Source organism: Vulpes lagopus, chromosome 12 (genome assembly GCF_018345385.1).
Source record: "Vulpes lagopus strain Blue_001 chromosome 12, ASM1834538v1, whole genome shotgun sequence".
Classification (NCBI taxonomy): Eukaryota; Metazoa; Chordata; class Mammalia; order Carnivora; family Canidae; genus Vulpes; species Vulpes lagopus.
The window spans coordinates 35,295,925-35,323,259 of NC_054835.1; the positions used below are offsets into that span (position 1 = coordinate 35,295,925).

The 27,335-nt window shown below is 56.8% G+C and overlaps 1 protein-coding gene across 1 annotated transcript; it reads left to right on the forward strand.

Annotated features, from left to right (window-relative positions):
* The first annotated feature begins 9,591 nt into the window (after nucleotides 1-9,591).
* Nucleotides 9,592-26,034, forward strand: PPP1R9B (protein phosphatase 1 regulatory subunit 9B). Its single transcript, XM_041723870.1, has 10 exons — nucleotides 9,592-11,571; nucleotides 15,479-15,611; nucleotides 16,868-16,988; nucleotides 18,850-18,954; nucleotides 20,047-20,182; nucleotides 20,783-20,935; nucleotides 21,047-21,100; nucleotides 23,584-23,813; nucleotides 24,147-24,243; nucleotides 24,428-26,034. Exons 1-10 carry the CDS (start codon nucleotides 10,198-10,200, stop codon nucleotides 24,479-24,481), a joined length of 2,457 nt encoding a protein of 818 aa, XP_041579804.1. The 5' UTR covers nucleotides 9,592-10,197; the 3' UTR covers nucleotides 24,482-26,034.
* Nucleotides 26,035-27,335: the final 1,301 nt, after the last annotated feature.

Consider the following 27,335-nt stretch of genomic DNA (forward strand, 5'->3'; position numbering starts at 1 on the left):
TTTTTTTTTGGGGGGGGGGCAGTTAGTTTTTTAAAAACAGTAGCATAATTAAGAATTGATGGCTTTAAACATATTCGATTGCTTCAGTCCATTGTGACTAGTGTCCCTTCTGGCCCTGAGTAGTCCCTTCTTGAGCTCCCCATGTGGCTCTCACCAGCTGGAGCATCCCTCTGGGGGGATAGGTGGCTCAGGCCTCTGCATCTCCACACTCGTCGAAATATGAGGATATTTCTGCCGGATCTCCCCCTATCAGTGTCTCCATTTAATTCCTCTGGTCCTTTGTCTCTGGCTGTCCCCATTTCAGTGAATATTTGCTGAATGAATGAATGATTGATTGAATGAATGAATGCGTCATCTCCCCAACTCGTTCCTTCCACTCTGTCTATATGAGCCTCCTGATTTCTGAGGGCCATATTTTCTTCATCTGCACCTACAACGGGGGGATTATATGTTGTCAAGAGGGACAAAGGAAAGGGATTCTCATCATTGTGATCTGATTGTCGCATCTGCCTCCCAGACTCCACCCACATCTTCCCCCTCCTCTCTGCCGCCCCCAGCACCACAACAAAGGATGCGATCTGTCAGTCCGCCACGAGAGGGCGCGTTCGCGGCTGCCTCCTGAACCTGCGCCTGCGCAGTACTGGGGCAGAGCGAGGACAGGGCCGGGGGTGGGGGGGGTCGGGCGCAGGGGAGGGAGCGCTCCGCCCCGGTTGGGGATGCGCGTCAGAAGTGTTTGCTGAGCTCTGCAGCTAGAGGGGGCGACGCAGGAGGAGGCCCACGGCCTCAAGCCTTACCTCGTCCTCCCCTTCCGGGTCCAGAGGATGTTCTTTCAAGCGGGGAGGAGAATGCGCCTGCAGGCGGGGGGCTGGACACAATGCCCTCTTCCCCACGGTCCCCCTCATTTGTATCAACCCTCCGACTTGCAAGGGCACGTCCATATTTCCCCACTCCCCTAGGTGTTTGGGGGCGCCAGTGGAGGTGCTGAGGACCTAAGTGTACCAGAATCCTCCACCCCCCCTTTCATTATTTTTATCGTTGGTCTTCAAAGAGCTTCCTTGAGCCTTGTGACCGCCCAGAGCAATCATCAGTCATGGATCTGAGAATACCAGAGACCCAGCCCTGGCCAAACTTTTTAGCTTACAGGCGAAACAGAGAAGGGGAGGGACTGTCAGAGGTCTCACAGCCCAGTATTCGCGGCCCAGCCAAGTCTCGGGACTGGGAGCCAAGATGCTCCCTCTCTGTAACGTGGGGAGTAATCAGGATCAATGAGATAATGAAAGCGAAAGTGCTTTGTAAACTGTAAAGGTCTGGAGAAAGTAAGGGGTCTTTTATTTATTTATAGCTGAAGGGGCAAGACTATAGCTGCCCAGGGCCAGCCAACTGGCACTGCCTGAGAGCTGGGAGAAGTTGGATTTAGAAGCTACCGCTCAGTGATAAAGGATTAGGAAAATAAAAGAAACAAAATCTCTGACATTTTTTGCAGATGGTATGATTATTTACAGAGAAAATCCAAGAGATTCTGCAGGCATGTTATTAGGGTTATTAAGATCAGCAAGGTTGCTGGACAAAAATTAATATCCAATACAAATAAAATAGGAAATCCAATAGTGTTTCTATACACCAACAATAAGTTATTAGAAGCTGTAATATCTTTTTAAAAATAAATCATTAAAAATAAAATTAAAATCGTACTGAACCTTGAAAAAACTCACAGATATTTATGAAGAAAAACGATAGGCTGTAAAACTATAAAAACTATAGGCTATAAAAGGAATAAGTGGAGAGATGTTTTAAATTTAGAGATGAGAAGCCTCAATGTCATGAAGACAATTCTCTCCATATTAATCTTCTGATTCAATGAGAGTCCAATAAATATCCCGATAGGATTTTTCAGTTAGGCAAGCCGATTCTAAAATTCATACAGAAAAGCCAAGGACCAAGAAGAGCCTAGACAATTCGGAAAAAGAATAAGCTCCTAACAGATACCAAGACTTATTTGAAAGGGATAGTAATTAAAACAATGTGGTATTGGTGCTGGGCTAGACAAAGAGATCAATAGAATAGAGTGCCCAGAAACAGACCCAAGCATATGTGGGAATGTGATTTATGATGTCAGTGGCATTGCGACTCAATGAGAGGGAACAGACTAATAAAAAGTGTTGTGACAATTGGCTTTTCGAATGAAAAATCTTCACACCATCCATAAATATTAATTCCAGATGGACTGAAGACCTAAAAGTGAAAAAAGCAAAACTTTATAATACTTAGAATAAAATGTAGGAGATCTCAGGATAGGAAAAGATTTCTCAGACAAGAGATGCAACTCACAAAAGACTGATCAATTTTACTACATTACAAAAAAGAAAAAGAAAAGGCTTTCTGCTATGACATAAACAGAGTTAAAAGGCAAGCAACAACCTGGGTGACAACGTAGGCAGCATGTGAAACAGATAAAAGGACCTGAAAACAATGTAACATGTGTCAACTGAACTGAAAATGTTTTTTATTTGAATTAAAAATAAACAACTAAAAGATTAGTATCCAAGATATATAAAGAACTCCTACAAGTCAATAAGGAAAGCATAGACCTTTTGGGTACCACCCCAAATGGCATTCCTTCCCTTCTTCCCTGCCTACTGGAACCCTGGTATGATTCAGGAATCCAGAGTCTAGGTTTTTGGGGAGGCTGGGCCTTCTCCAGATGCACCAGGTGAATGGTGATACAGTTTCTCTGGCCAGTGGTTGGCTTAGGTGTGGACATGTATGCAATTCTGGCCACCAAGCCCAGAAGGGAAATCTCCTGTGGGGGCTCTGGGAGAATGACACTGAGAAGAAACGTCCACTTCTGCCTCTGGACGTTTGTCTGCACAAGACACCCGGAGTTGAGGCCACCCCTGTGGACCATGAAGGGGCCAGTCTAAGAGGCAAGCCAACATGATGAGGAGGATTTTGTAGAAAGATGGGAAGACCCTGGTTCTTGGTTGTCACAGCTGAGATTCTGAATTTAACCAACCCTAAGGCTTCTTGTTATGTGAGATCATAAAATTCCTTTTTTGCTTAAACCACATCTAGTTGGGCTTTCTATAACTCGTATCAAAAGGTGCACCAGAAAAAAAATGGTGCAACAGATAGCAAAGTATATGGACGTAAGCAATTTGCCCAGAGGAATCCCAGATGGTCAATGAGCATGATAGGATGTGCGACCTCATAGGCAGGGAATGCAGATTCAAATGAGGTATCACTTCACACCCATCAGACTGGCAAAAATAAAGTCTCACAAGAGCAGATGTTGGCAAGGATGTGGTCAGACAGGACATGTTGTACAAATGCTGGTGGCGAGAGCATAAAGCGGAGCTGTCACTGGAGAGTGGTCAGGCAGTACTAGACAAGTAGAAAGTGTGCCTGCCCACGACTCTGGCTCTCTGCTCAGAGGTATATGCTCTTGGGATGCGTTCACAGAAGTACAAGGGTGTTTATTGCAGCCCTGTTTATAATAGCAAAACACAGAAACACCTCAAATGCCCTTCAGTAGAGGAACTGATAAATAAATTGTGGCTTATTCCCATGATGAAATAACAAACAGAAGTTAAAGTGAAGGAATCAGAGCCACACGTATCAGTGTGGCTCTGTTGTGAAAAACATGCCAAATGAAAGAAAAAAAAAGACGCAAAATGATCCACACAATAGGATGGTTGTTTTATACATATTGACAATACAGAAAGCATTACTGTCTGCTATTTTATGAATACTTCAGTGGGTAGGGAAAATATAAAATTATGGGCTAGAGGTATAAAGGAAGGGAATTCGGATTCTACAACACAGGTCAACCTTGAGATATTATGCTAAGTGAAGTCAGCCAGGCACAAATGCACACATGCTCTATGATTCCCCTTGCATGAGGTATCAAGAGCTGTCACATTCATAGAGACAGGAAGTAGGATGCCAGGTGCTCGGGGAGGAAGACATGGGGAGTTAGTGTTTAATGGGGACAGAGTTTCAGTTGAGAAGATGAGAAAGTTCTGGAGATGGGTGGTGGTGATGGTTGCACAACAGTGTGAAGGTACTTAATGCTACAGAACTGAATGCTTAAAAGAGTTAAAGTAGCAAATTTTATGTTATTTCATGTATTTTACAATTAATAATAATAGGGGTGCCTGGGTGGCTCAGTTGGTTAAGAATCTGACTTTAGTTCAGGTTGGGTCAAGCTCCTCACTTTGCGGGGCTCCCCTCTCAGCGGGAATCCTGCTTTCCCTCTGCCCCTCCCCCTCTCGTGCACTCCTGTGCTCTCTCTCATAAATAATAAAATCTTATAAAAATAATAATAATAAATTGTGGACTATAAAGGGTGCATGCATCCCAGATTCGCGACGTCTTATAAAAATAATAATAATAGGGATCCCTGGGTGGCGCAGCGGTTCGGCGCCCGCCTTTGGCCCAGGGCGCGATCCTGGAGACCCGGGATCGAATCCCACGTCGGGCTCCCGGTGCATGGAGCCTGCTTCTCCCTCTGCCTGTGTCTCTGCCTCTCTCTCTCTCTCTCTCTGTGACTATCATAAATAAATAAATAAAAATTAAAAAAATAATAATAATAAATTGTGGACTATAAAGGGTGCATGCATCCCAGATTCGCGACGGTGGGTATGGTGGACAATGGGAGGGGGCAAAGAGAAAGCACCAACTTTCATGTCCTCTCCTGTGAAAGAATATAAAGCAAAAATGACACAATGCTAGAGCACTTATAAATTCTGCTCATTACATCGGAACTTTTCTTATTTTTTAAGAAACTTTTCAAACTAAAATTACATATATAGCATACATATATATATTCATCCTTTTTCTTTCTTTCTTTCTTTTTTTAAGAAGAAGAGTTTTCTCAAAGAGAACTGCTCTGAAGTGGCAGGATTTGTCCCCTCAAGGTCACCTCAAATGCAAGGGGTTGAGTGTGGGAGACGGGAGAGCTGGCCTACAGAGGCTGTACATGTGCCAGGTGCCCCGCCAGGCTGAGCCTGGCAGAGCTAGTCGGGAAGGGAGCTGGCATGGGCAAGATGCTCTTTTCCCTGACCCACAGCAGGTGAGACAAAGGCTGGTGGCGGAAGGTAACTCTGAGAGCCAGTCTCCTCCTCAGGCACCCACTATGGAAGATCCAGAGAGCAGATGAAAAATAGAAACCACCATCAAAACACAGGAATGTATATTATTAGCAGCTGGAGCAGGCAGTAGAAAGAGTCCTTCGAATCTGCTGATGACAAACTACATTGCCCAATCTTTCCGGGTGATTTTTTCTTTGACCTCCCTGCATATCTCTGGAGCTCCCACAGCTATGGCTGTCTGTATTGCAAAATACATATTTACAGGCCCTCTAAGCCTGGCTAAATATAGGCTTTCTTGTAAGGCAACTGATGAGTTGGAGAAATCTTTCCTCTGTCCCACCCATTCCCCATTCCCAACACACACACACACACACACACACACACACACACACACCCTGACTCCTCCTTCTGTAGGTGGATACCAAGGGACCCTTGTTCCTGTGCAGGCAGTGGGGGGAATTGAGGTATCAAGGGGCAGAAATAAAAACCCTTTGGCAAATAGAGAACGGAGGTCACCTTCACTCCAGGAATGACCCCAGAAGATCCAGAGGGGCTGCAGGGAGGGGGTGCTTATGTTTCAGGTTTCCATATAATAGACCTTAGAAGGAAACGAGGCAAAAGGCTAGAGGCAGAGGCAAGAGGAGAGGCTCCAAGTCCCATGAAGACCCACATAGAGATGCAAACGCTGATGCCCATTTTGGCCACACCCGCTCGCACATGTGCACACACTACCATACATGTTCAGATACACATGCAATCCGTAACCGTAGACTCACTGAGCTCCTGCTTTGTGCCAAGAGCTGTTCTGAATGCATAAGGTCCTCATAGAACTCATTTAATCATCAACACTCTGAGGCTATGTTGTCTCCACTTTACAGATGAAAAAATTTGTTGAAGTCCCTCAACTGGGAAGTGGCAGGTTAGGAAGAAAGACAGTCTGGCTTCAGAGCTTCTATTCTGCTCTGTTCCACATGGAGTGGGGGAGACCAAGGGTCTTCACACTCAGGAGACACACTCAGACATTCAAATTGAGCTTTTTGAGGAAATGGGGCTGAGGGAGGGGAAATGACTAGTCCCAGGTAACCCAGCAACTGGGTGAAGCTATGATTCAGTTCAGACCTTGTGAACCACAGCCTGGTCTTTCCTCTAAAACTGGATAAGTCACTTCCCTCTGGCAAGTCTCAGCCCTCCCCATTCCCCCTGGGAACAGGTCAACCAAGGGCCTTCAAAGGACCCTCCAGCACCGACATCCCGGATTTGAGTTTTCCTCTATGCAGTCATGTAACAACACACATGCCTTTCCAGCATCTTATCTGTCCAAGTCCCTGGCAGAGGAGGACAGATGAAGGGGAATGATTGGGGCAGGGAGCACTGGCTCCCCACAAAATGGTCGAAGGGCAGTGTCTAGGCCAGCCTCTGCTCAGATGACTGTGGCCACAGAAACACAACATTCAGAGGCCAAGTCTCAAGGCCCCAGGGCTGGGAAGAGAAGCCAGCCTGGCGCCCAGCCCAGGCCCCAGCCCAGGCCCCAGCCCAGGGCGCTGAAGGCTCAGGACTTATCACAGATCTCTCTGCCTTCATCACCCGTTACACCCACCCGGTGTTTAAAACTACCAAGCCTCAAGGAGGGTCCTCATCAGATTTGGGGGTAGGGGGAAAACCAGTGGCTCTATCAGGAGAAGCGTGGAGGGCAGATTCTCTCTCCCCATGAAAGCCTCCAGCTCTTTTAGCAAGGACTAGAAAAGGCATCTCCGTCCCCATTCCCCCTACCTTCTGTGTTCCAGACACTTTCCTCAGTTTATCCTCTGGGACAGAGACACTAAGTTCCTTTTCCAAGGTCACACAGCAAGCAAGTGATAGAGCCAAGATTTGAACTCTGGCAACCTAGCTCGTGGGTCAACTTTGGGAACCACCTCACCCTCTCTCCAGGAGCGAGGTGAGGAAGGACCACCATTTAAAGACCATCAGGCACTCTTGACCCCCAAGGCCTACGCCACAAAGGACAATAGGAAAGATGGCTAGGTCACCGTGGGTTGCTGAACCAAAGGAGAGGTGAGGATCATAGCCAGGGGAATGAAAATTAGGTTTAAACCTTTCCAGGTGGATGATAATCCTCCCAACCTGCTTTCCCCCCCACCCTCCTTGCGGGGGTGGGGTGGGGGAGGGGATTCCTGTTCCAGGCAAGCAGGGAGGGGACAGAGGAAAGAATACCCCATTCCCCACCCTAGTCTGGCAGGCCAACCAGCTTGGTGCCTGACCCCAGGGAAGGAGTGATGGTAAAGCACTTATTGCTCCATAAAAGCTTCTTCGGGAATTCTGGCTGAGGGTGTCCGCTGAGCTAACCAGGAGCCCATGAAATAATAATCCCAGTCATTATTAGCCTCAGCCATCCATGCTCTGGGCCGACTCCACCCTCATGCATCCCAAAGCACTTAAAAGGGTTTCTTCCTTGGAAGTCTCAGGACAAGCAAGATCCAAGCCTCCCAGCAATTCCAGTTCACCCCAAGCTGCTGCTGGAGGTGTTAGGGGTGGGGTGTCCCAGGGTCACTAGGCCTGACTGCTAGTTCTCAGCTCCTCCTCCTACCCTTAGGAGCTGGCTTCCCCACCTGGCCAGAAGCGTGGGCCCAGACCCCTTGGGCTGGGACCAGTTAAGATGACTCACTAAAGGGTGTGGGAGATTCTGGGCAGAACACCCAGGGGCCTGCGCCTTCCTCCAGTCCACACAAGAACTTCTGGGGACAATGCCCAAACTCCCATCCCTCAACTAGGTGAGGTTTCAGTCTCCCCCAACTTCCACAGTGGGGTTGGGGGGGTCTGCGGGGGAGGCAGGTTTCAAGTCCCAGACTTTGAACTTGGAAACCCAAGTCCCAAAGCTTGTTCCTGAAAGGTTTTCTAGAAAGGGTGGAGAGGTGGAGGATGGCTTCTTCAGTCTGTCCCATCCCAAAGTATAAAATCGGGGAGGGGGAACTGTCCTGGGCAACTGGGCAAAGAGGCAGGTGGCACTGGAAAGCCTGAGGTTTGGGTTCACTTCCGGTCCCTGCTCAGAGCCCAAATCTTCCCTCGCCCCCTAGCCTCGGGATCCAGTCCCGTGGTTCCTGGCCCCTCCCTGTCCCAATATTCAGGATTCCCAGGCAGCTTCCCACACCCCATCCCCCACGCTCTTCTGCACGTGCTAACCGGCTTACATCCCGCAAAACCCACAGACACCCCTACAGTGGAGGAGTGGGAGGATTCCCTACAACAGCCCTTCTAGGCAAGCTGGGGAGAGAGTGGGAGATTGGGAAGAAGAGGAAGAGGATGGAAGAGAAGAGGGCGGGGGAGGAGGCAGAGACCGCAGGAAGGCCTGAGATGCAGGAAGCAGCTGGGAGTGGGGGGAGGCTTTGTGCCTGAGTTGTTCTCTGGGTCCTAGGGTCCACACTGTTCATCATTTTCTGGGATCTGTGGGGTGAAGTAGCGCATCTGGACCTGTCACAGCCTAGGGAGTGGACCTTAACTCCCAGCCCTGGCAGTGGGGGACGGGTAGGGGGCAACCCCAGGCTCCTTGCTGTGTATATGGGGGTTGGGGAGAGCATCACAGTAGCTTCCTGGGTTGTCAGGACCGGGGATGGGTAGTCTCTACTATCTTTCCCCCTGCCTCCTTAGCTAACACACACTTGCACACAGTGGCCAGGCTCCTTTCCAGTCGGACACCCGAGCCAGAGCTCTCACTGGTGAAACTCTGGCCCCAGGCCTCCAGAATTCCTCCTCCCAGTGTGAGAGGCGAGTGCCCCCTTAGGGGTGGCAGACAAGGATTCCACCCACCCCTTCCCTTGCAGCCTGGGTGCAGAGTGGGCTGGCGACTGGACAACCCATTACAGGGTTCCAAAGGGCAAAGGCCAGCTTTGGGCCGCCAGCCACCTGGGGGGTATGAGGACCATTTCCTTTCTCCATTCTCCTTCCTCCTCCACCACAAGGCCAGCAACACTGGGCGGAGCTTCCACACCTTAGAAGGTTGCAAAAGGTTCTCCATAAGAAATTGTTAAAATGCAGGTTCCTGGGCCGGCCTCTGAGATTCTGCTTCACAAAGTTTGGACGAGGGCCCGGAAATCTGAATTTAAAAAATGTTTAAAGTGCCCAGCGATTTTGATGCCGAGGGTCTTGAACCACACTAGAGAACTACAAGGACCCTGAAGGAAACAATCCTGTGCCCCGCCCCCACGACTCTCCCTTCACGTTTGGGGTGAAGAGCCCCCCCCCTCCCCCCCCCCAGTGAGACCACTGCGGCTGGACCGCTTCCCCCAGTATTTGGTGGGGGCCTACTTTGGTGGGTCTGGGTAAGCCGCAGTCAGCGGTTGGGACGGAAGGGCTGAAGAGCACGGGCCGGGAGCGGGGGGTCAGCGTCAGGCTGTCGGAGCGGGAGGGGCAGGGGAGGGGATACAGTCGGGAGGAGGGGAAGGGGAGGGCTCACAGACTCCAGCCCCGGAAATCCGATCCCTTTAGGACCCAGAGGTGCCAGTCCCCCAGCGGCGGCGGCGAGAAGGGCAGCCGCTCGGTGTCGGGCAGCCGCGGCTCGGGCAGAGCCAGAGAAAGACCGAGGCTCGGGGCGCGGGGGGGAGGGAGGGAGGGAGGGTGGCGCGGCGGCGGCGGAGCGGCCCGGGCCGGCCGAGCAGCCATGGGCGCCGGGGTGCCGGGCCCCCCGAGAGCCAAGGCCCCCGGCCGGGGTGGGGGACTCCCGGGCTGCCAGCCCCGCTGACACCGCCTCGGACGATGTGAGCCGGCGCCTCCGCCGCTGCTTCGCGGGCAGGGCGCGCGGTCCCACCGGCCCCGGCCGCCGCTTCTCTCATTTGGGTGGGGGCGACCGCAGCAGGCCGCTCGGGCTCTGGAAGAGGGGCCGGTGGCTGTGGCAGCTGGATTGGGGGAGGCGACCCACACAGGGCGCTCGCAGATTCCCCCCCCCCCTTTTTTTAAGCGGGGTTAACTGTTTTTGGCAGCCTGGTTGGGGGAGCCTGCAAAAGGCCTTCCGGGGTTTCTTTTCTCGGGGGGAGGGGGCGGTGGTCCCGACTTGGCCAGCCGCCTGTTGGAGGGGGGGAGCGGGAAGCGAGGGGATGCGCCCCCGCCTCCCCCCACCATGATGAAGACGGAGCCGCGGGGGCCCGGGGGTCCCCTCCGGAGCGCCTCCCCGCACCGCAGCGCCTACGAGGCGGGCATCCAGGCGCTGAAGCCGCCCGACGCGCCCGGGCCCGACGAGGCGCCCAAGGCGGCCCACCACAAGAAATATGGCTCCAACGTCCACCGCATCAAAAGTATGTTCCTGCAGATGGGCACGACGGCGGGGCCGCCGGGCGAGGCGGGCGGCGCGGGCCCCGCCGAGGCCCCGCGGGCGCCCGAGCGCGGCGTGCGCCTGTCGCTGCCGCGGGCCAGCAGCCTCAACGAGAACGTGGACCACAGCGCCCTGCTCAAGCTGGGCACCAGCGTGTCGGAGCGCGTGAGCCGCTTCGACTCCAAGCCCGCGCCCTCGGCGCAGCCCGCGCCGCCGCCGCACCCGCCGTCCCGGCTGCAGGAGACGCGGAAGCTGTTCGAGCGGAGCGCCCCGGCGGCCTCGGGCGGCGACAAGGAGGCCGCGGCGCGGCGGCTGCTGAGACAGGAGCGCGCCGGCCTGCAGGACCGGAAGCTGGACGTCGTGGTGCGCTTCAACGGCAGCACCGAGGCGCTGGACAAGCTGGACGCCGACGCCGTGTCGCCGACGGTCAGCCAGCTCAGCGCCGTGTTCGAGAAGGCCGACTCGAGGACCGGCCTGCAGCGCGGCCCGGGGCTGCCCAGGGCCGCGGCCGCCGGGGCGCCGCCGCTCAACTCGAAGCTGGTCAGCAAGCGGTCCCGGCTGTTCCAGCCGCCGCCGCCGCCGCCCGCCCCGTCGGGGGATGCGCCGGCCGAGAAGGAGCGCGGCCCCGGAGGGCAGCAGCCCCCGCAGCACCGGGTGGCCCCGGCCCGGCCGCCCCCCAAGCCCCGGGAGGTGCGCAAGATCAAGCCGGTGGAGGTGGAGGAGAGCGGGGAGTCGGAGGCCGAGGCGGCGCCCGGGGAGCCGATCCAGGCGGAGGTGACGGTCCACGCGGCCCTCGAGAACGGCAGCGCCTTGGCAACCGCTGCCAGCCCCGCGCCCGAGGCGCCGCACGAGGCCCAGGCGGCCCCCGAGGAGGCCGCGGCCCCCGTGGCGGCGCCTGAAAGGGGCGGGGGCGACGGCCGGGCCCCGGACGTGGCCCCTGAGGAGGCGGATGAGTCCAAGAAGGAGGACTTTTCGGAGGCGGACTTGGTGGACGTGAGCGCCTACAGTGGGCTGGGGGAGGACTCCGGGGGCAGTGCCCTGGAGGAGGACGACGAGGAGGACGAGGACGACGGGGAGCCCCCCTATGAGCCCGAGTCGGGGTGCGTGGAGATCCCGGGGCTCTCGGAAGAAGAGGACCCGGCCCCGAGCCGGAAGATCCATTTCAGCACGGCGCCCATCCAAGTGAGTGAGCCCCCTCCCCGCGCCGCCCCCGCGCCGCCCCTGCCACGTGCGCGCCGGCGCCCCCGCCCCGCCAGCCCGCCAGCCCGCCAGCCCGCCAGCCGGGCCTGGCAGGCTGAGTCAGCCCCTGCCACCCAGCCCCCTTCCCAGAAGTTACCGCCCGGAGGGGGGCGTGGGGGAGTTCCAGCTGTTTGTCAGAGGGGGACCGTTTGTTTGTCAGAGCGCGGCCTGCCCCGACCTGCCCTCAGGTTCCTCTGCCTGCAGCCTCGCCCTGGCCGCCCTGGCCGCCCTGGCCGCCCTGGCCGCCCTGGCCCGGCCGCACCTGCATCCTGGGACACCTGCTTCCCCTTCCTCTCCCAGGCACTCTTCCTCCCAGGGGCTGCCCGAGGCTCTTGGGGGCTTGGGTGGTGGGGAGTGTGTGTCTGTGTGTGTGTCCTCAGGAGACCCTCCCCACTTTGCTCCTGACCCCACTGGGCGGGAGAGGACGAAGAGCTTAGAAACACCCCCCTGCACTCCCCCTATAGAGGAGGGAGGAGCCAAGAACTTCCTAAAAGAAGGTGTAGGGGACCACAGTCCTCCTGCATCCTGTCTGTAGCCCCCACCCCAAGTTTGCAGAAGTGAAAGAGGGAAGCAGGTCTTTGAGGGTGAGCGGGGCTGGGGCCATGTGACTCAGGGTGGGGGGAAAAGGCCTAGTCTGGCGCTGGGGCCCTGTTCCCTGGGGTCTGTGCTGGGCCAGCTGGGGAGGTGGAGGTGTTGGGCAGGGAGCAGGTGCCTAGCCTGGCCCATGAGGGAGCTGGGACTTGGGCGGGACACCGAAGAGAGGGGGTGGGAGCTGGGAAAGCCCCCAGGGCGCCTGGCAGCTGCCCACATGTCTTTGCTCTTGGCTGCTCGGTAGGGCACACTCCCATGGCCTTGGCAAACTCCAAGCCCTCTTGCCACATTCTCCGGGTGCCCTGAAAGAGGGATGGGAGCTGCCTTTCAGCACCCCCATCCCTGCCACCACGCTTGTGATTGGTTTGTGGCTGGTGCCAGTGCCCTGAGATCCTCAGAACAGTGCCAACGGGAGTGGTGGGGACATCCCCGGGAAGAATTAAGAGCCCTGGGTCACCTCCTCCCTTCCTGCCACTCCAGTCTTGGCTGGCACATGCAGCCTAGCTGGCCCTATTCTCAGGCTCAGCTGTGCCCAGCACTAGATCCACTGCAGGGGGCTGTCCAGGCCTCGGACTCTCCCGGGCCTGGACCCTGTCTTTACCCCTCCAGAGCCAAGCCCTCATCTCTTTGCTCAGAGTTTCTGTAACTGGTCCTGGACTCTGAGGCTGCCCATGTTTCCTCCCAGCCCTCCTAGAATATCAGTGGCCCCTCTCCCACCTCTCACCCCAGCTGAGGCCTGAAAGGTGCTACTCCCAGGCCAGCCCTCCCCCTTCTGAGGCTGCGACCTTACAAGTCTCTCCTCTGCCCTCCCTGTCCTGAGAGCTATGGGATCCTGGATAGAGGATGAGGGTGTTTCTTGGGACCTGGGGAGGAGGTGGGGACCACTGAGGGAGTCAGGACCCCCACCCCCCTTTCATCAGTTCTCTGAGCAGCCTGATCCCCTCAGAGATGGAGTTTGGTCTTTCAGTCCTAGGCCTCTGACTGTCTATATTTGACACCTTACCCTGATTTTTGGGTAAAAAATAGCGCATGATTTGGAGCAGTGCTCCCCGACTCCCTGGTGACTGTTGCTCACAGGACTGTGGGAGCCAGTGGTATGTGGTGCCTCCGTGGTGTGTCTGACATTTGACCTTACTGGGGATTTCCTCCCCCCCCCCCCCACCCCAGGACCTCAGGTCCTTGTTGTTCCCCCTCCCTGCCCCCACCCTGCATTGACACTGACTCCCGGGTCCTCTGTGGATGACCCAGTTGTTGCCTTTATGAAGGTTTCTGCTGAGGATAGAGAGCTCAATGCCACATTGTCACTTGGGGCAGGGGACTGGGCCCAACCCTCTGATGGGCTGGGCACATTCTGGTGGGCAATGTTAGGGGCGGTCTGGGCCTCTGAGCCTGAGGCCTGGGTTTCCTGCAGGGGGCAGGATTTGAAGGGCTAAAAAGAGAGGAGAGGGCAAAGCCCAGGACAGGCTGGGAGAGTGTTTTGGAGGTCACAGTGTATTGGCTTGCTCATGCACACGCATCGCATCGGGGAGGGCTTGCTTCGGTTGATCCAGACCACCACCAGACTGAGGGTTGCAGGGACCCGGTCTGCTGGAGCAGAGGGTGAGGGTCAGGGGACTCAGATGCAAAAGTGGGCCAGAGCTGATTTGCCAGGCCCCAGGCATGAGTGCAATGGGGACAGTCACAGGTGACCCATTCCCCAGGGCCCAGCTGGGTGCAGTCTCATCCTGCCCTGACCTTGGCAGCAGACCTTGCATCCTATCCTATGTACAGACTGGGTGGCCCATCCCTCCAGGGGGCTTGAGGGCCAATGGCCAGATGTCAGAAGGGCAGTCTGACCGCTGCAGGACTAACGATGAGCTTTAAGGGCCAGAGCTTGGATTTCTCTGATGTAGTGACATTGAGGGACCTCCCAGCTGCACTTCTCATCCTATGAAATCCCACCTTGGGAGTGAGGCTCTGGTGGGGAGTGACACTGAGTGAGCCCAAACAAAGGCTGGGACAAAAGTCTGCTGCCTGCCAGGGTGCCCGTGGACCTGCTCCTGGAAGAGAGGGGGCCCTGGCAGGGGCCTCAGGGGACACGGTGCTCCACTCCAGCTGCACAGGCCTCCGGCCCAGAGCTGCTCCCACCCTTCCCCGCCCCCGCTTGGCTCCAAGTGGTGCCAACCTGTCGCTGCAGGCAATGAAGCATGAACGTGTCATGGTACCCCAAATGGTGCTCATTAACCTCCCACTGGGGGTACCCCCCCGGACCCAGAGTGAGGCCCTCCCACAGAGCCCCTGTCCTAGCTTCTCTGTTCTCTGGAGGAGGGTTGGAATTCCCCTTCTCACTGGGAGACATAGGAAGGAAACAGCAGAGGGGCACAGGGGACAACAGGTAGGCCTTGGGGCCCCACGTAGGCTGGGTTCACTGGGGACAGTGTTGAGACTGCTGCTCCTTGAGCTCCTTGCTCTTATCAGGGCCTTCTAATGCATTGGGGACAAGGGGCACACCTTAGCACTGCTTCTCTGGAGGGAAACTGAGGCCTGGGCACGCAGGCAAAGCCACAGGGGCCTGGCGTTCCCCTCCACCCACCTCCTGCCACCTGAGGGGCACCTCCAGTGGGGGGCTGCCCTTTCTCCATGGGGGCAGAGCAGATCCTTCCTGCTTCCCTCCCCCACCCTGGCCTCAACTTTAGGTTCAGGTCAGCTGGGTCCTGGGTGCCCCTCTGTCTTCTTCTGTTCCTCCCTCTCCTCCCCTCTCCCCTGTCCCTGCGTCTCACACCCGTTCCCCCCTCTCTCCCCATCTGGCATCCTCCAGGATCTTCTCCATTCTTCCTTCCCTCCTCCTCCCTCCTCCTTTGCGCCTCTGCTCCTGCTCAGCCTGTTCTTTCCACTCTTCTGCCGTCTGTGTCTGCCCCGTCTGGCTCTCTGGGTCCTCATGTTTCTCTGTGTCCCGGTCTGTTGGTCTGTCTCCGACCTAGAGACCCGGCTTCCTGAGTCTGCTGCTTTCTGGAGGATTGCCCATCTTTCCTTCCTCCAGCAGCCACGCTCAAGCCAGTAGGGGCTGTGGAAGAAAGTAATGGTGTGGTTGGGGCAACCGCATCCCTTTCTCTGTTGCCCCATGCGCTGGAGCCCCAGAAGGGCCTGCCATTCCAGCTGGGGTCATGCTGGGGCTGGGGGAGGCCCAAGCAGGAGAGGATCGCCAGTGGGCACCTGCCTGCCTCAGTGGCCTCTGGGCACCAGCTCCACCCGTGCCCTCTGACTAGCGGCCCCTCTGCAGGTGTTCAGTACCTACTCCAACGAAGACTACGACCGGCGCAACGAGGACGTGGACCCCATGGCCGCCTCGGCTGAGTATGAGCTGGAGAAACGGGTGGAGAGGCTGGAGCTGTTCCCTGTAGAGCTGGAGAAGGGTGAGAGGCCCAGGGCCAGGCCACAGAGCGTGGGGGAATCTCCTCTCTGGCGCCAGCTCCACCCTGGGCCCCTGAGGCCACTGCCCCCAGCCACAGGGACTCCAGCAGCCAGAGCTCCTCCCACCGCCCCCCCGCTGGCCCACACTTTGCGCCTTTAGGTGCCCAGTCCCCAGAGCCCCGTGGGCAGGGTCCCGGGCTCTGTTGGGGCCTGGTGGTGACAGAGCAGTCACCAATGCCCGCTAACTGTGTCCTTACATGCTATAGTAGGTGCTGGGCAGGGACGGGAGAGGCCGCCACAACATGCAGACTCAGGTCAGTGGGGTCCCCAAGGAAATAACGCACTTGCGTTGAGCAGATGGGAATTTTGGGGAGTATGTGGGAAAGAGAGAGGAGGCTTGGCTAGATTTTGATCACGAGGACAAGATGAGTATGCAGGGCCTTGTAGACTATGTGGAGGACACTGCCTTTTTTCTAAGATGGACGGGAAACTGGTAAGGCGTGGGAAACATACTCTAGAAAGACCGCATCAGGCTGTGCTGTGGGGAGAAGGGTCCTAAGTGGATGGCGAAAGACCACAGTGGTGTGGACAAGATGATGGCTATGGGGGAAGTGGGTATACCTGAGAGGTCCTTGGAGGTAGAATCTGCAGGATCTGGTGGTTATTTGGCTCTGGCTGAGACCATGAGGGGGAGGGAGGAATCCAGGTGACTTCCAGGCCCCATGAGGGAGTGGCAGACGGGAAGAGCCTGTTTGTGGGGGAAGATAAGAGTTTGGATGTCAGAGGTTCGTGAGACAGGAGGGGACAGCTGTGGAGAGAAGAGCAGGAGGTCTTCGGTCATTGAGGCCGTGAGTATGGATGAGCGTGCGTAGAGAAGACCAACCCCATCATGGCTACCCCCACACCGTCCCATCCCTCCGCACCCCTCATCTGCGTGTAGGCAGTCTCTGGCCCACCCACCCGCCTGGTTCCACCTTCAGTGTGTCCTGCTGCTCATTGGTTCTTGGGGGGAGCAAAGGGCAGGGGGTGACCCAAGAACTTCCTAATTGGCTTGGCAAAGAGGGGGTGGACAGGATGGTGTCCCTTCCCCAGTTGTGGACATCCCCTAAGCATGGGGACTGCTGTTTGAGGTCGGGTGGGCCCTGGGGGTGAGGTAGGGGGTCAGGGGATGTCTCTTACTCTGTCCCCCACAAGCCCTGGCCAGAACACCTCACCTCTACCTCCCAACACCAGCCTCTCATGACTTTCTGCTCCGCAGACTCTGAAGGCCTGGGCATCAGCATCATTGGCATGGGGGCTGGAGCCGACATGGGCCTCGAGAAGCTGGGCATCTTTGTGAAGACGGTGACCGAGGGTGGTGCAGCCCACCGGGATGGCAGGTACCGGCTCCCCTTCCCCACCGCAGCCAGCTGCCAGCCGGGCCACCGAGCCAGGCCAGGCCACTGTGCAGGGCTCAGGTGTTCATGGAGGTGCCAGTCCAGGGAGGACAGCAGTAAACAAACTGAGTGAGCCCCCTGTCCTCATGGCGCTTATATCCTTTGCAGGGCAAGGAGGGGGGCTGTGTGGAGGCATCATAAGTTCTGGTTTCAAGTGTGTGTTGGGCTGTGGTGGGGAGAGCACAGACACGGAGTCTCAGTTCCTGGTGGATACATCTGAGCTTTTTGTTTTTCTCACTTGGCAAATATCGAATCCCTGGCTCTGTGGTGGGGCTGGAGCCAGGCCCTGGGGAGTCAGTGAGGACTTCCCTTGCCCTTGGGAAGCACAGGCTGTGGTGAGGCAGGCAGACATCCAAGTGGACACACAAAAAATGTGGGAAAAAAAAATGTGGGAAAAGTACAGGGTGCCGTGAAGGCATCAGAAGCAGGACTTGCTCTTTCTGGATAGCAGGGAGGGCTTCCTGGAGGAAGTGACAGTGGAACTAAGACCTGAGGATGAGCAGTAGTCAGGCTGAGGGAGTAGGATGTGCAAAGGGTTCCAGGAAGAGGACGGAAAGCAGGCAGGTGTGGCTGGAGCATAGAGAGCAAGGGGGACCCAGGTGTGTGGTGTGCCTGGGGACGGGGCTGCTACTTGTGTGTGTGCACGTGTGAGCATGTGTACCTATGTTTGGCACCTGAGGCTGAAGGGGTCAGAAGGGTTGGGAGGGCCTCCTGGAGCCCTGGAGAGCCTGATGACCCCAATGTGGACCACTTCACTGTGTCTATCACAGAGGGGAAGTGGGAAAGGGCTTCGGGCATCCCCAGGGTTGTTTGAAGTGGTATCAGGGGTGCCTTGTGGTGGCACCTGCAAACCCAGACTCCCTCCATGTGACTGAGATGAGTTGGTGTCCCCGTAGGGGCTTGGTGACTTTGGGGTCATGCTTCTAGAGCTTGGGTTGCCTCACTCAGGGTGCTTTTGCCTGCTGTGGCCCAGGTGGCATGTGAGATGGACAAAAGGAAGGTGACACCCCTGCTCTTTCACTTATTGCCCCTCCCCCATTTTGGACTTCCAGAGCTGTTCCTGTGGTCACCTGGTGGCAGCGTGGGGGTGTGTGTGCCCACGTGAGAGAGTAGCCGCATGAGGGGCATGTGGGGGGGGGGGGCGGGTGAGCTGTTCACAATAGGCTATTTCCTCCATTTCCGCAGAGGAGCCCTAAGAGAAGGCCTGGAGCTTGCGGGGAAGTGGCAGTGGAGGAAGGAGGTGGCCAAGGGTCCTGTCGGCAGGCCAGGCTAACCCACCCCCATCTATCTCCTTCTACTGTGGAGAGCCAGGGCTTCTGGTGCCTCATCTAGATGTGGTAGGGGCTGTGCACCCATATCGGGGTGCAGTGGGCACAGGAGTATGCTATGTGGGTCTTGGCATTTGGGAGAAAATCTGCAGACCTGGGTCTGTAGAAATGGACACGTAAGAGGACTGTGTGTTACCTATGCTTTGGGCCTTTGCTGGAGTGCATGGTGATAATGAACTCTGTGGATATCACACCGCGCTGTCGATGGAGGAGGGGACAAGGGTGTGATTAGCACAGGAAGTGTGCTCACTACCCCTCTTGGTCCTTCCTGTGTCTGCTTTGTTTGGCCGGGTCTCACTGCCCTGTGTGGGTCCGGCCGATCCCTGACCCTCTGGCCTCATGCATTTTATACAAGTAGACGAAGTACCAGGACCCAGCAGGGACCGAGCCTCAAGTTTCTGATTGGGGGATACCACCACTACCTCTGCGCCAGTTCCCCTGGGACAGCCCCCCCTAACCAATGTGGCCTCTCCCAGGATCCAAGTGAATGATCTCCTGGTCGAGGTGGATGGCACGAGTCTGGTTGGAGTCACCCAGAGCTTCGCAGCCTCCGTGCTCCGGAACACCAAAGGTCGTGTGCGGTAAGCACTGGCCAGGCGGGGCTGGGTGGGGAGGGGGAGCAGACAGGAGATTTGGCCTCATCCCGCCACTCTGCCTGCCTGCCCACACCCACATAAGGTTCTGAGTGGCCCACCTCATAAAGGAGCTTCCTTGGCCTCCCTGCTGGAAGGAATTGCTGTGCTCATAGCCCTGCCCAGCGCCTGCCATTCCCCTCCCAAACCCCTGAATGCTGCTGGCCACCAGCACTCAGGCTTTGAGGCCCATGGTCTGCTGCGCCTCCAAACTGGCCTCTTGGATTTATTCTCCTTCCCCTGCCTGTCTGTGACTCACTCACTGAAGAGCCAAGATGTGCAAGGAGAATGCCAAATTGGGGTCCCCCCACCAGGCACTTCATCCTTCCCTCCTCACCAGCTCTGTAATCCTGGGAGGACTCTCAGGCCCTGGGAGGGCCTGTCAATTAAGGGAACTGGGTTAGAAGCTCCTTATGTCTCTCTCTGGCACAATATTCAGGGACCACTCCCTGACCTCTCCAAAAGGGGCACTGCCCCCAGGAAAGGGTGGTGGAGAGAAACAGGATGTGGGTGGCCACAGAGAGGAGGGGCTAGTGCCTGGAAGTTCCACTATTTCCTCTCCATCCTAATCTCCACTCACCATCATCCCGCCCCTTCCTGAAGCCTGGGGGCTTGGAGCTTACGCTAGATACCCCTGCACAGCCCCAGGGCAGGGGAATGCCGAAGCAGGCTGCTGGGATGGGTCAGCTTTGCCATTCCCCAGCCTCGCTTTCTGTCCCCTGGTGGGGGAAGAGCCCCCTGCCCTGGCAGCTCCTGAACTGCTGTCCCCTGCAGCCCAGCAGGGGGTTTGGCTGATGTCACCCCTCCCCCACAACTGGCTTCGAGGGTTAGCAGGCCTTCTGGCTGTCCCAGGAAAGAAACCCAGTAAGGGCCCCCAGCTCCCCCATTCATTATTAACACCCCACAGCCTCTGGACTCAGCCATCTCATTTCACCTCCCTTGGGAGGGTCTGGGTGTGGAGACGGGAGCACCAGCCTAGAGGATGATGCTATCACCCAGTTGAAGACAGAGGCAGGGTGGATGACGCTATTGCTCCTGCAGGTTTATGATTGGCCGGGAGCGGCCAGGCGAGCAGAGCGAGGTGGCCCAGCTAATTCAGCAGACCCTGGAACAGGAGCGGTGGCAGCGGGAGATGATGGAGCAGAGATACGCCCAATACGGGGAAGATGATGAGGAGGTAGGGACACCGGGCCTGGCCGGCCGCCTCATCGCCCCCTGGTGGCTGGACGGAGCATTACACCCATCCTGTGCCTCTGCTGCTTTCCCAGGTCTCCTGAGGGAGGCCAGGGCACCATTCCCTATCCTGGGCGAGCCCCAGAGTGATGGAGGAGATACAGACCCTTCCTTCAAAAAACCCTTAGTCTGATGGAGGAGTAACACTCTGTCTTCACAGAGCCTTCCTGCTCACCTTCAGTTGGCTCAGTCCCCACTCTGAGGGGAAGACATAGTTCTACCCCCAGGGGGCCTAATCTGAGGAATGAGCCTGCTCCAGACCTCAAGGGACCTGTGGTGTGAGGGGAAAAGCATAGGCTGTTTCTTCAGGGGTCTCAGTCTCTGGGAGGAACTACCTATTGCCTTCTGGGGACTCCCCAGGCTGTTGGGTGAAGATGCAGACTATGCCACAGTGTGACCCCAGCTTGATGGGGGAGGCGTGACCCACAGCTCTGGGTAGCTCCCAGACTGACAGGGACAGACAGTTGCCAGTCCAAGTCCTGCTCATCAGAGCCCAGGGAGGCTGAGGTGGGCAGGATGCTCAGCTTCCTTGCTCTCTTCACAGACGGGAGAATATGCCACCGACGAGGATGAGGAGCTGAGCCCCACGTTCCCGGGTGGCGAGATGGCCATCGAGGTGTTTGAGCTGGCAGAAAACGAGGATGCCTTGTCCCCTGTGGACATGGAGCCCGAGAAGCTGGTGCACAAGTTCAAGGAGGTGGGAAGAGGGGGTCCCTACAGTGGTGGAGGGCAGAGGCAGGCCATTATCCTGCCCTGAAGCACTGCCTACTCCAGCTGGAGCTGAGTGCCTGCCTCTCTGCCCCCCCAGCTCCAGATCAAGCATGCTGTGACTGAGGCAGAGATCCAGCAGCTAAAAAGAAAGGTAAGAATGTGGCAGAGGGAGGGCTGGGGGATGACCCCTCCACCCTCACAAACTGCTTACACTGATGCTCGTAGGTCACCCACAGGCAGATACAGAACAAGCTGCTCTGAGGCAAGGGAGAGGAGTGTTAAAAGCTTGAGCTCTGGACCCCTATGTGCCACCATCCACTTGCTGCTCTGTGCCTCAGTCTCCTCCCCTATAGAATGGGATGATAATAGTGCCAATGCTGTATGTTCCATTGTGAGGATTAAATGAGAGAAGGCATATAAAATCCTTAGCACAGTGCCTGGCTCATAAAAAGTGCGGAGTAAAACGTCAAGTCATTAGCTACTATACTGACACACCAAGTCACTCTAGAGGTCTTCACATTTCTTCTGTCTCATACCTATCCTCTACAAACAGGCCCAGCAATAAATGCAAACTACTCAGAGATACACACACTGACTCATGCCAGCCTGCACCTGAGGCACGTACCACCCCCAGGCCTGCTCACCAAGATCTCTGGAGATGCCCACTCTATGTGGACCTCGAGACACAGGACTCAGTCTTCACCTGACGTTATACCCAGGTGCTTCAGCCTGGATATGTAGACTCTACATTTGTCTGCTGCAATATAGACAGGCACAGCCATCTCTCAGGAGGAGTGTCACAGGACATGTGCATTCTCACTGAGGGGCTGATGCTGGCGCTCCCAGATGGTGACACACATGACATACACAAACACGCATATGTACTACGCACTGACACCTACTCAAAGCACACTGGGTGCCAACATACTCAGCCTGCACAGACTTCATATTAAAAGTCTGCATTGGGCCCCCAGCTGAGCCTGGACATTAGGAGTCCCAATTCCCATGGGGCTTCCAATGTGGTAGGGAGAGAGGGGCGCATGGGGGCCATGCAGCCATGGTACATCCACCATACATGGAGAGAGGAGAGGTCACAGCTGAGCCTTGTGGGGCAGGCAGGGTTTGGTGACTGAGGCAAAGGAAGGGCACCACCCAGGGAAGAGAGGCTGAGCTCGGAGGAGGCCCACTGACTGTGGCAGCCATTCCTGTGGGGACGAGGTGGGAGGCTGAGCTGGCCTTTTGGTGAGGGCTGAGGCTGGCAGGGGAACCAACCCACTAAAGACTCTGGCCTTGGTCCTGTGGCCACATGGGGCTCACCAGGGGGCAAAGGTTGCTGCCTACGAGTTGGGAGGACATGAGGGTGGGCAGGATTTGGAGGCCCTAGTGGTGTCCTGGAGGGAATGGTGGCCAGGGCTGCCCACATGGCAGGCAGAGGGCATGGATTGGAAGGGTGGGTTGAAGCTGCATTTCTGCGGTCGAGCTGCATTCTGCGGTGGATGCAGAGCAGGAAGGAGGGGCGAGTCAAAGCTCTGTTCATGCTTTCAACTGTAAACACCTATAGGGTACCTTCTGAGTGCCCCACTGTGTTCCAATCCCTGCGGAGGACAGCAGCAGATTTGACTGCCACCCTTGTGCAGCTTAGTGTGCACACTGATGTCCATCCATACTGTTACCAACCGACATGGTGCTCTGCAGGAGAGTGCAGGCTTGGTGAGCTCCCAGAGTGGTGCAGCAGGGAGTCTGATCCAGCCAGGGTGTGTGTGTGTGCTCGAGGGGATGCTGCTGGAGGGAATCACAGGAGACTTTTCTGGGGAAGTGATACACTGAGCAGAGAGCTGAAGGGTGAGCTAGTGGAAAATAATGGGCAAGGTGGGGAGGAGGTAGGGACATTCCAGGCAGAGGGAAGTGCATGGGCAAAGGCCCTGTGGCAAGGCTGAGGATCTGCGGGCAGGCCTCTGTGCCGGAAGACACAAGTGGTGTCTAGCAAGTGGTGTTGCAGACAACGAGGTTGGTGGGGCAGGCAGAAGCTTGAAGCTGAGCTCTGGTGCAGCAGTGAAGTCACAGCAGTGAGGTCCTGGAAAAGAGGCATAGGTCTGTGTGGGTGGGGTTGGGTTTGGGGCGGGGTGCCTGTGGGGAGCTGGGAGACAAGGTGAGAGAGGAGCCAGGATTGCTTAGGAGGCCACAGAACCAGGGCTTGGTCAGCAGGCCCAGAGGCACAGCAGGGCCAGAGGGCGATGGTGACCATCACCTGGCCCACTCTTTCACACCTGCCATCTTACTGTAGTCCTGTAAGCCTGCCAGGGGTCAGTCTCATTTCACAGATGTGAGGGCTGAGGCTTAAGACGGAAGTCACCTTGCCTGGGGTCACAGAGTTAGTCAGTGACTGACCTGGTCTCTTGCCTGATGGGAGCACAATACAGTGGCGGGGGGCTGGCTGAGGGCTCTGAGGCTGAGCCCCCACTTCTTCCCTCTCCAGCTTTGAGTTCTCAGGCTCAGCCAAGGAGAGTGAGTAGTTGGCGGGCCATGGGCTCCACAATGCAGCAGCCATCCAGACACTGGCTCTGGTGCCAGGATGGGGGTGCTTCTCAGCTCCCTGCGGCCCCCTGCAATCCCAGCTGACCCTTCCTCCCTCAGCTGCAGAGCCTAGAGCAGGAGAAGGGGCGGTGGCGGGTGGAGAAGGCCCAGCTGGAGCAGAGCGTGGAGGAGAACAAGGAGCGCATGGAGAAACTGGAGGGCTACTGGGGCGAGGCCCAGAGCCTGTGCCAGGCTGTGGATGAGCACCTGCGGGAGACCCAGGCCCAGTACCAGGCTCTGGAGCGAAAGTACAGCAAGGCCAAACGCCTCATCAAGGACTACCAGCAGAAGTACGTGGCCAGGGGCTTGGGAGCCAGGGGGCCTGGCCCAGGGAGGACCGGCTGAGAGGCCATTAGTGGCAGCCTCTCCCCACCCCTGCTGAGTCGGGAGGCAGGGAGCACAAAAGTCGGGAGGGCCCCACGATGGGGGTACTGGGCCCAGAATGACTGGGCTCCAGAGCCAGCAGTCAGGCCCCAGAAGCCTTGGGGCCTCCAGGCCTAAGGGAGAGGAACAGAGCTTCCCAGGTGGGGCTAAGGACAGGGCTGAGGACCCGAGACCCCTTAGATGAGAATCAGACTACACACCCTTATCCACGGTCTTTTCTGTCCCCTGCCAATCCCTAGGGAGATCGAGTTCCTGAAAAAGGAGACCGCACAGCGCCGGGTTCTGGAAGAGTCGGAGCTGGCTAGGAAGGAGGAGATGGATAAGCTCCTGGACAAGGTAGGACCGGGGTGTACGGAGGGGGCAGCAGGTGATCCCCCCCTCTAGCACCCCTCTGTGGATTCTGGAGGGAGAGAAGGAGAGTCATACTGCTGGCTCAGGGTCATGTCCCCACTAGGGGATCAGAAGGGGCAGGGCCCATCCTGGTCTCCAGGCCTGACCCCCTCTCCCTTTTGTTTGCCAGATCTCAGAACTGGAAGGAAACCTGCAAACACTGAGGAATTCCAATTCTACTTAACAGGAATCATTCCTTGACCGGACAATAATTAATCCCCTCCCATTGTCCTCCCTCCCCTGTCCTCAATACTTCCCCCCCGCCCCCTACCAGCCTGGGGACAGGTGCCCCGACTCCCCCACCCTCCGCCCCACCTCCCCCAGCTTCAGGGACCAGAGGGCCTGGGCAGACAGAGGTGGCTGGAAGGATGGCCTCCTTCTTGCCCAATGGGGCTATGGCACAAAGGCCAAGGGATGCCGAGGGTTGGCCTGGGTGGTAGATGGACACAAGGACCTGCAGACCATACTGCCAGACTTTACAATCAACCTCCAGCCTTTGTCTCTGGACTGGAATGGGGCTGGGGGCTCTCCCAGCATCTCACCACCTGGAGGCTGCTCCCTGCCCATGGGGCTCCTAGGTGGGCCCTGGGCCTCTTGACTTGAGATTCTCTACCTTCTTGGCCCTTTCCCTGTCCCCCATCATTGTGCTGTCTCTGTTGCATTCTGACCCTCCTGCTGGGAGGGGTTGCCTCCACACCTCCACCCATCCCGGTCCCCCCACCCAGGAGGGACAGAGTTCACCCCTGAGCCTGGAGGCTGGGCCTGGCCCTGCACTGATTTCTCATGCATCCTTCGGGAGAAGGGGAGAGTCCAGGACACCTGGTCCCCAGCTCCCCCTTTCCTAGGGCAGCAGCCCTCAATTTTTCCTTGTGCCTCCCCACCCCCAGGTGCCAAATAGCCATAACCTCCTCCTGGAACCGTTCTGTGGCTTCTCAGGGCTCCAGGTTTCCTGGCCAAGCCTGGGAATGCCAGGGAGGAGAGGTCAGCTTTGGGGGCCTGGCTGCAGAGCCCCTGCTCTTAGGCAAGGGGAACATTTCCCACCAGAGAGCCAGGCCCTGCCCTGCCCAGGGCCACACCTGGAAGCCTTGTACTAACATCGCAAATTCAGCCTCACTCCGCCCACACCCACAGTTTTCCAAGGTTTTGACTGGAGGGCAAAATTTTACTACTACTCATCTTTTTGGAGACCAGGGCTGCCCTGCTGGCAGCCTGCTTCTTCCTAAGTGAAATCTGCTCCGTTTCCCCACTTTAACCCCAAATTGGGGCTTGGACCAAGGGAGGTGAGACCCCCCCCCAGGTCCCCTCCCCTTTCAGGATCCATCTCTCATTTTGCCTCTTCCTCCTGCCCCTGCCCCAGACTGGATTTTTGTTCAGTTTTTAAAAACAGACAACCCCCATCACATCTGTTTGGGCTTCTCGTCCCCTGTAAATAGACCACGCCATCGATCAGTATTTCTCGGGCGCCCCCCTCCCACCCCCAGACGTGCCCCTACCCCTCAAAGAGCTGGCTGTCTCAGTGCCCGGGCCCACGCACTTCACCCCGTCGCCGCGGCAGATGGAGGGGGCGGGGCCAGGTGGGCGGGGGTTCGGAGCGCTTCCGGTTTCTCGGCCGGCACCGCCCCTCCCGCCCCCCGCAGGCCTGCGTCTCTGTATATAATATATATATGTATGTATTGTTCCCGGTTTTGTACGGACCATGCCCTCTGTCAGGTCGTCCCCATAAAAGCAGCCCCCAGAGCCTCTCTGCCTGGTTTCTTGATTCGGGGGGGGGAGGGGCAGGGTCGTCGGTCGGTGCCCCCTGGTCCCCTCCTCCCGGTGCTGCCTTTACTGGGAAGATCCTTCATGATTATGAAGATCCCGTATTCCCGCTTCCAGCAAACGCCCTTTTTGCCACCATCTCCCCCATCAGCACCCATGCTTTTCTATCCATTCCTCTTGGGCAGGGCTGGGGGTTCTAGAGAGTTCCTTAGCCCCTTCGCGTTTCCTCTTTTTAGGAGGCCTCTGGCAGAATTCAGAGAATGGATTCGGTAGGATAGGATGAGGGGAACCGCGCCCCTCCCCTGAGAAGTCTAACCTCAGGGAGAAGAGCCAGCCTCTCCTCTCACGAGGCACCCTACCTGAGGTCCCGGAAGGATCAAAGGTCTCCCGGGGGTGGGAGGTGACCTGTCAGAGCAGTTTTGTGACCGGGGTCCTGAGAATCTTTCTGCCCTAGAAAATTTAAATAGCTCTAGCCCCCTGCTCTGCTCCAGCATGTCTGGTTGCAAACTCACCAGCCCGAATAGGATGGGTCTGGTAGGGATCCCTGGGTGGCTCAGAAGTTAAGCATCTGCCTTAGGCTCAGGGCATGATCTGGAGTCCCAGGATGGAGTGCTGCATGGGCTCCCTGCACAGATCCTGCTTCGGGACCCTGCTTCTCCCTCTGCCTGTGTCTCTGCCTCTCTCTCTGTGTCTGTCATGAATAAATAAGTAAAATCTTTAAAAAAAAAAAAAAGAAAGAAAGAAAGAAAGAAAAGAAAAGAATGGGTCTGGCAGTCCAGATGCCAGGGTCCTAAGGACAATATTTTGTGAAGCCCCAGAGAGCAGAGAGAGTGGGGGGGGGGGGGCGGGTAGTGGGGCAGTCCGCAACACCAGCCTTGCCCTGCTCTGGGTGCTAGTGTGTTTAGGTGTGAGAGCACAGAAGCACAAGCTCAGTGGCCTAGCCCCCCAAGGGTATTCTCATGTTCCCCTTTGCCCAAAGGAATCCGGGCCCTTCAAGGTCATTCTGACAACATCTGTGATGACTAGTCTCGACCCATCCAGCCTGCTGCTCACTTGGGGGTCACTTGGAAACCTTGAGATGGTGACCATTGCTTCTCAAGTCATTTTCTCCAAGGGGATCATCCTTGGGACACTTTTGGGAAGAAAGATCCAGGTGGCTGAATCCCAAGATCAGAGACCACCAAAACACAAGGCCATTAAGTCATGGTCACTGGGACCCTGCTCAGGAAACCGAGCTAAGAAATTCTAAGTGAAGTGGCCAGACCAATCTGAGTGGGAAG